Here is an 8618-nt window from a genome sequence, read left to right on the forward strand (position 1 = left end):
ACAAGTAACGCGAGTTACGTAATCAGATTACTTTTTTCAAGTAACTAGTAAAGTAACGCATTACTTTTTAATTTACAAGAGAATATCTGAGTTACTTTTTCAAATAAGTAACGCAAGTTACTTTTTTTCCCAATTTATTGATTGTCAGCTCTCCTGTCCCCATGTTGAGAGAAATCAGATGTAACTGTAGTTATAAAATAAATATGAATATGCATTAATTCATCTCACTCACACACACACTCACACTCACACAGATTCAGTATTCCTCAAAATGAATAAAAATAATGCAACTCAGAATATGACGCAAACCTGCAATAATTAAATGTTAAACAACACAAATATTCTTTATGTATTTAATCCCATTCTATTAACAATGTCTTTGCTTCTGAGCTTCGATGATCCAGTTCAACCGTACTAATAAACACAAATTACTCTAGACAGTACAGACATAAATGTACTTTCCCTTCAGCATGAGGCTTATTCATTTCACTTTTGGTGTGAAAAGGCTTTTATATTTGCCAAAAATATAACTTTTTTATTTTAAAAGCAAACAAGCAAGCCCTGTCCAGATTTAAAAAGTAACGCAAAAGTAACGTAACGCATTACTTCCCATAAAAAGTAACTAAGTACTCTAGACAGTACAGACGTAAATGTACTTTCCCTTCAGCCGGAGGCTTATTCATTTCACTTTTGGTGTGAAAAGGCTTTTATATTTGCCAAAAATATAACTTTTTTATTTTAAAAGCAAACAAGCAAGCCCTGTCCAGATTTAAAAAGTAACGCAAAAGTAATATAAAGCATTACTTTCCATAAAAAGTAACTAAGTAACGTAATTCGTTACTTTTTTATGGAGTAACGCAATATTGTAATGCATTACTTTTAAAAGTAACTTTCCCCAACACTGAGCATAATAATGCAAAAAGGCCTACATACTTCCAAATGACAACAAACATTTAATTTTTAAGAATATTTAGATCATGGAAATTAAGTATCAAAATATTAGATACCTTAAAAACCTGAATAAATACTAAATAAACATTTTCTAAAAAAAAAAGTGCAAAGTAACAAGTTGAAAAAAAGAAAAATGCACAAATAACTTGTCTGGAGATTTCTCCATCTACAGATGTTTCCCTGACCTTCTTTTCTCTGTAAATTAGGGGTGCACACTATTGCTGAAAAACTCAGGTGTCCGTATGCACAAAGGCACAGACCCCCTAAACAAGGCCATATCTGCAGATTAAACTTTGTTTGTAGAAGCATTTTTTAAATTTGAACTAGCGCCAACTACACCACGTTATGTACGAGAAGCTACAAAAGACACGGGCGCAAGTGGAATGTACAAAACTTTTTTAAGTAAATATAATTGGCGATATATTGCGTATTGAGGTCATGTACATATATTGCGTGATAAGTCGATATATTGATTATTGTGACAGGCCTACCACTATGGATGTCATTGTAAGATTATAAATGTCTTTATAAAGACATCAGTTATTGCGATTATCTTGAACTCTAGTTTCCCCAACTGTCATAAGGTGTGGTAGGATACATTTAAATTGGGCTTTTTGATTTTGAGATGACTAAAAAAAAGTCATCACTATATAAGGATTTTTTTTTTTAAGTCCACTACCTTGTATGATAAATTTAGACCTTTAATGTTGAACCCCAAATTTATTTAAATGTTGGTCTATTTACGTATGCAGATGGACGTTTTGGGCCATAAACATTTATTTTTTTATTTCTTAAGATCACTGTGCTGTCTTTGTGCCTGTTGGTGTCTGCTGGCCATGACATTAATGACAGACTTGTTTACCAGATGTGCAGACAATAAACAGTTAAGATCTACAATATTACATTTACAAAGTAGATGCCCCTTCGTTTTTTCTATAAAAATGTACTTATTATACAGCTTGCATGTTGGAGAATCTAATCTCAGTTTTTCTCTCATTGTTTTGCAGTGGTTGAGACTCCTGCTCTTTTGCGTCTTGCTGCTGTCGTCTTAAATAATGGAGGAGCCTCATAGTCACTGCATGTCCTGCATAAGCAGAAGATGCATGGTCAAACCTGAACCCGGCACTTCCTGTGACCTCATCAGCTGCCCTCTTGTGTGTGGTGCCGTCTTCCACAGCTGCAAGGCTATTGAACACAAGCTGCTGTGCCCGCTTGAAAGGGTGCCATGTCTTAACCAAAGCATTGGATGCCCTTTTACACTGGCCCGTGGCCAGATGGCAGAGCACCTTGAGGTGTGTCCTGCAGGTGTGGTGTGCTGCACTATGGAGTGGAATAGGTGGCCAGTGAACGACGAGGATTATCGTTCTTATGAGAGACTGAGTCAAGAAGCAAATGAGGTGGAGCAGCTTGACATGGCGCTCGCCCTTCAGGACCAGCGCACCATGTTAGCGTCACTCAAACTCGTCTCTCTGGCTCCCACCAGTGGCTCAGAGAAAAGGACTCGGGCAGCAGGACAAAGCGAAAATCCTGGCCTAGTCTCAATTGCTCAACCTCCATGTGTGCAGGTGGAGAGCGTTGAGATGGAGCCTATGGCTGGCTGCTCAAAAGACAAGATTTCCAATGGGATTAATGGTCTAAAAGAAGAACATTACGGGGAGCTCTACCAAACCACAGTAGAGACGACCAAAAGCCTGGCCGCAGCTCTCAACATCCTGATCCACCTTAATTCTTCAGAAGCAGACTGTACAGCCACTAATGCGTCAGCTGCACTTACAGAGCACAATGGGGAACTGCATGAAAAAGTGAGGATGAGAGAAGACACCGCGTTTAGCTGTGATAAAATAGCTAGCGGAGTCAATGGTCTAAAGGAGGAGTTACAGCCTCAACAGCACCAGAAACTCATGGAACTTGGCAGGAGCTTGGCCTCTGCTCTCGGTGCATTAGGAGATGCTGTCAAAGGCACTGAGCCAATTAATGGTTCGATAGTAAACGCCAATGGTAAGCTCATTCACTCAGAAACATTAGAGTCTGCAGATGTTGACATGAAGGACGTTACATCAGCGGTTGATGGTGAGCCTGGGGCTAATGGGGGATTTGATGGTGGAGAAACCCCTTTAGATGTTCTTGCTCATGAGGCAACAGGTGAGTGTCGCCCTGTCATGTTGGAAGACATAGATAGACAAGGTTTCTGTAATGGCTCTCGTAGTATTGAAGATGACTTAATGGAATCGACCACCGAACACCATCAAAACCCAGTGTCCCAAGGTTCTTGGGAGTTTATTGGTCCTTTAATTCCACATAGGCCAGAGATCAGACACGATCAACATGCTTTCTTGATCCAGGAGGCCTCTGGATCACAAGCCCCATTGCTGCAGCAGCCTATACATGCTCAGACTCTGACCATCCAGAGAGACAGTGCGCTACCAATGATGGCATTAGATTTTGAAGACAGGGCTTTTGAGAGGAAACTCCAAAACCTTCAGTTGCTGCGCAATTTTATGCCACTCGCACTTAATGGACGGAAGGGGCCATTTGCCGAAGTCTTTCCTCATAGAAATCCACATTGCAAAATGGAGGACAAAGCTGTGGACACATCAGATTTAGATCAGGAACCAGTGGACGACCCCATGGGACTTGGCGAAATTGACTTTACGGCAGCCGCTCTTCTCTTCTGCCTGGAGGAGTCGCCACGAGCTCGGAGGATATCCGACACGGTCTATGCGTTTGGGGGCACACGTGTTGACTTCGGCACCCAGACGTTTAGTTTCCCTGCTGCCATCTTGGCAACAAGTACGATGGTTGGCGAGGTCGCATCCGCTTCTGCTTGTGATCGAGCCGCTCCACGCCTTTCGCAACCAAGTCCGTTTTGCACTCTACGGCTTGATCTGACGCTGGAGCAGCTAGTGCCTCGCCCAAGCTGGGCTCCACGCGAGGGCTCCATGTTTACCTTTGAGTGCGGCCAGCTCTTCCGTCGAGAAGAGTTTGTCTCGCATTTTTGCAATGTTCATGGAGATATCCACTCTGGACTCAATGGCTGGATGGAGCACCGTTGTCCGTTAGCGTATTATGGCTGCACATACTCCCAACGCAGATTGTGCCCTTCCAATCAAGGCTCGAAGGTAGTTCACGACCGTCACCTCAGGTCATTCGGGGTGCAACCGTTCTTAGAACCTGTGACAGAACCCAAGTGTGATCACCTTAGCGGATTGCCGTTTGAAGTACTTCAACATGTAGCCCGATTTTTGGATGGTTTTAGCCTATGTCAGCTGTCAATGGTGTCTCGTACAATGAGGGATGTTTGCGCCAGTCTGCTGCAGACTCGTGGCATGGTGGTGGTACAATGGGAAAAGAAGCAATATTTGGATGGAAGACTAACCTGGCAGATAAAAGACAAGGTAGAGTATGTCTAAATAGTGGCAGCATGCTAGTAATGTCATGTTAAACCAAGGGTGTCTCAATCAGCTCCCTAGCGCCCAAGTTTGTGAATTGTAAAGTGTTAGGGAGCATAGTGAGTATCGATGCTCCCTGGTTTTGCGGTGCTTTGTGGGATTTTTCAGGGAGCGAAAGTTCCAGTGCACTAGAGGGATTTCTTGATTGAGATTGAGCCCTTAAAATGGCCGACTCCCTAATCAGTGCCCTGACTACTGAACTAGGGAGCTGATTGAGAGACCCCCCAAGCATGCTGCACACATCCTGAAAAGTGAAGCCAAAACTTTTTGATCGCCCCTAGTGGCTGGCTGCAGTATAGGTCATAAGTCCTCCATGTAAACTAATTGGACATTACAAAAAAAAAAAACCTACACTTCAAACAAATTTTTTTTCCAAAGATGGTGTCTGTCATTTTAGGTAGTTCTTATCACATTGATGTATGTTCAGTTGTTCTGACTGTCCTCTTTTCCCAATCTCAGTGGAAGAAATTATCTAAACAGGTAACAAGTTTTACCATAAACTTGTTGTTAAGATGTAAGTTAAGTAACTGTTTTGTTTTCCTGCAGGTTTGGCGTTTCAGCACAGCCTTTAGCCCGGTTAACAGGTGGGAGTTTGCGGACATCTCTAGCATGGCAGACCACCTGAAACGTTGCCCATACAATGAAGTCCTCCGACAAGTGGAGGCGGTTCCACTGCCCTGCATGTGCACGACCAGAGAGCTAACGCGAGACGGCAGATCGCTTCGATCTGTTCTCAAACCAGTATCATAACGCTACGAAAACTTAGTTTGCAAGACATAACTAAAACACTACTATATCTAACCTCTTCGGTCTACAATATAATATCACTATGTAAATAAAAGGAAGCTAAATATTTTTTGTTTTGATGTTAAGATTATTTTTTTATTAATATATCAAAGATTAATTTGGTCTGAAGGTGCATGATGCAAGGTTCCTCTAGGAAAAATGGTTTGGCTTCCTCTGACACACACCTATGCTTTCTTATCAAGACCAAGGCTGAGAGTGGACTGGTTTAAAGGAGAGTAAACATTGGTGAAACAAGGCTTAATTCAGTGGGATTATATGAGCCTCAACATGACAAATAGCACTTGATTTATTTATTTGACACAGCAAGATCTCTTTAAAGATTATCAGATAATGACTTCTGGTTCCTGTCAGTACATATCCACTCTAGTATATTTGCATGGTTTGGTTAAGATACCGTGGTTCCATTTTGCTCCATTTTATAGTGACATTGCAGACAGGTGCACTTCTCCCTGACCCGGGAACAGCTGTCATCATGCTTAAGAATTCAAGGTTTTGGATTTATATTGGGTTTCAGAGTAAGAGCTGTGCTTCTGTCCTTTTCTATCACATTGTCATAGAAAAGGAGGGTTTCATTTACAACAGGTTTACAATTACCACACTCTTAAAGGCTTCATCCAGAAATGGCACCAATGGACTTTAGTCAACTGTCTTTGGACACACTGTATGTACTCATGCATACATACTGAAACACATTGAACTGTTTTAATTCAGTCTCCTGTAGCGTATCACTCAATATCAGCATGCCAACCATATATCAGCATTTAGAGTCAATTTTTGCACTTTACTGAATTGTGTGGCTGTCTGCACTCTGATCCTCACTAACCTGGAGTAAACAGATGCTCTGCTATTGTGTTTCCTATTGAGTGAGCAGGAAAAGCTTAGCTAACACTATATTTGAGTACAAAGAAGAGCTCTATAACTTGCATATATGTGATGTGTGACATATCTTAACCTGTCTGCATTTAAATGTGTGCTGTGGGAATTTGTGAAGGCTAATATTTGAAGGTGTGATCTGCAGCTAATGAAACACTACAGAAGTGTCTTCTTCATGGTTTATGGAAAGCTATGCAGCATTTATGTGTTAGGAGCTGTTTTAGGCTTCTCAAATTTTGGGTCACCCGGGGTTATGTGTTCATTTCCATGTAATCAAAATGAAGTGTTTTTTTTTTTGTTTTTGTAATGCAGTCCGTATATTGTATTACTGAAGCAATGTTATATGAAATCTGTTTTCTGGATATTAGGTTGATTGTTTATGATCTAAGCTGGAGAATTGCCAGCTGTTGGCTGGAGTTGCATGAGGTTTTTGACTTAAATGAATTAAAAATATCTATATATTTTATTATCTTTTTTAGACTCCGTGTTCTTTTATTTAGTTTTTTTGAAATGTATGCTTACTGACTACATCCATACTTTTAAGTTTATACTCAAGGAAATTGTGTGCTGATGTGTCTCTAAGGTTATAATATTTTATTAACATAAAAGTTAATCCAAAATCTACTCCGAAGGCCCTGCTATTTCCAGTCCATTACACAGTCTAACTCACAAGTGTGTACATTTATTAAAGCAAACAAATGAGATGTGGCCTTTTGTTGAAAATGATAAATATGGCTACATTAAAGCAGCTAGATATCTCAAGGTAATAAGAGGAGAAAACACTAAATGTCAGGGGAGTGGTATTTATTTTTCTACAGCAGAGTTGTAAACCAGAGAATTTGTTTCAATTAATGCTGACCAATGCAGCATACCCTTGTGAATTAATTGTGTTGAATGTGCACTTGCAAAGAATACTTCAAATATTAAAGTATATATTTTTTTACTTCCGATAATATAATATTAATGAAATAAAAGTCCTGAGAGTTCACTTTCATGACTATTTCTTAACACTTAACGACACCTTTAAAAAGTCCACTTTGTAGTAATGTATTTAAAGTTAAATAGTCAAATTAAAAGTTTTACTTAAAAGTACATTTTAAATAATTTTGTATTAATAAATATTGTTTGTGTTTGTTGACCAACATATTAAATCACATGTAATGTTCTTGATTATCTTTTGAACTGTAGTGTGTTATTCAGTATTACATTTTAAGTTAATACATTTGAAATGTACTAAATTGCAACTTCATAGTTAAAAAGTGTATCAATATTTAAAAACCTGACTATTAAAATTCAATAGCAGTAATAATATATTTACATTGTCGTGCTTATCATTACATTCAGCACTAAACTTGAACCATATTTCAAAATCAAAAGTAATTATGAAATTACAAATAAAGGTGTACTTAAGTTCTAAAGGGATAGTTCACCCACAAATGAAAATGTGATGTTTATCTGCTTACCCCCGGGGCATCCAAGATGTAGGTGACTTTGTTTCAAGTCAGTAGAACAAAAATGATGATTTTTAAGTCCAGCCGTTGCAGTCTATCAGTCGTATAATGCATAGCAATGGTAACAAAATCTATGAGAGTAAAAAAAAACATGCACCGACAAATCCAAATGAAACCCTGCGGCTCGTGATGACACATTGATATCCTAAGACACGAAATGATCGGTTTGTGCCAGAAACCGAACAGTATTTATATCATTTTTTACCTCTAATACACCACTATGTCCAACTGTCTTTGAGCGCGCGCAGGCATCCGGTGCGTGAGGTGTGTACGCGTTCTGGCGTTTCGTGTCTTAGGACATCAATGTGTCGTCACGAGCCGCAGGGTTTAATTTGTCTGTGCATGGTTTTTTTACTCTCATAGATTTTGTCTAAAATAGCAAATGATGTCCTGAGATTGGAATGCAGCTCATGAGCCGTGCAGCGCCCCCTGGACAGTGCTGCCAACTGCTCTCAATTGAAAGCAGCTAAAACTGGTAGCTAAATGTCACTAGATGACATCACAATGGCAAATTCACTGATCTATATAAAGATGAATGTAGATCAGTGGGCAAGATGAGAACTTCGATAAGGTTTGTCCAAGAAGTTGCTATATTTGTCCCTAAACTTTTGAAAAAAGTCTCAAAAGGGGCGGGGAAGTCGCTAAATCTAGCTACAAAGTAACTAAATTGGCAACACTGCCCCTGGATGTTTTTTTTAACATAGGAAACTAGTAACAGTTGCTGTACAATGTTACAAACCGTCCTGTATAAAGTGAGATCTTTTTACCAACCCTATAAAACGCACACAAACACATATACAGGGACTCTAAGCAGGCAGACAGTGTCAGGCAGACATTGTAAAGGTCAATACCGTGTGTATTTTTAGCGCAGCCACTTGTAATGTCCAATTGAATGTCCAATATCAATTTTAAATGAAACATCACTTTTAATGAAGGACAAAGTGCTGTATTATAATAAAATCCACATGTAATGAATGTTTTGACTCACTGGATGGTGCTAATGTTTCAAAGTCTGACTTGCACTGAC

The 8618-nt window shown here is 39.5% G+C and overlaps 1 protein-coding gene across 2 annotated transcripts in view; it reads left to right on the forward strand.

The window, feature by feature from the left end:
• The window catches only part of LOC107565976 (F-box only protein 30-like), a 10146-nt gene extending 3645 nt beyond the window's left edge, over positions 1-6501 (forward strand). For both annotated transcript variants that reach the window (XM_016251321.1, XM_016251322.1), the window contains exons 2-3: positions 1959-4346; positions 4947-6501. In XM_016251321.1, the coding sequence (XP_016106807.1) occupies positions 2007-4346; positions 4947-5150 (2544 nt within the window). In that variant the 5' untranslated portion in view covers positions 1959-2006 and the 3' untranslated portion in view covers positions 5151-6501. The remainder of the gene's footprint in view (positions 1-1958; positions 4347-4946) is intronic.
• The last annotated feature ends 2117 nt before the right edge of the window (positions 6502-8618 follow it).

The sequence above is a fragment of the Sinocyclocheilus grahami genome, unplaced genomic scaffold (assembly GCF_001515645.1).
Source record: "Sinocyclocheilus grahami isolate Dianchi unplaced genomic scaffold, SAMN03320097.WGS_v1.1 scaffold1037.1, whole genome shotgun sequence".
In the NCBI taxonomy this organism is placed as follows: Eukaryota; Metazoa; Chordata; class Actinopteri; order Cypriniformes; family Cyprinidae; genus Sinocyclocheilus; species Sinocyclocheilus grahami.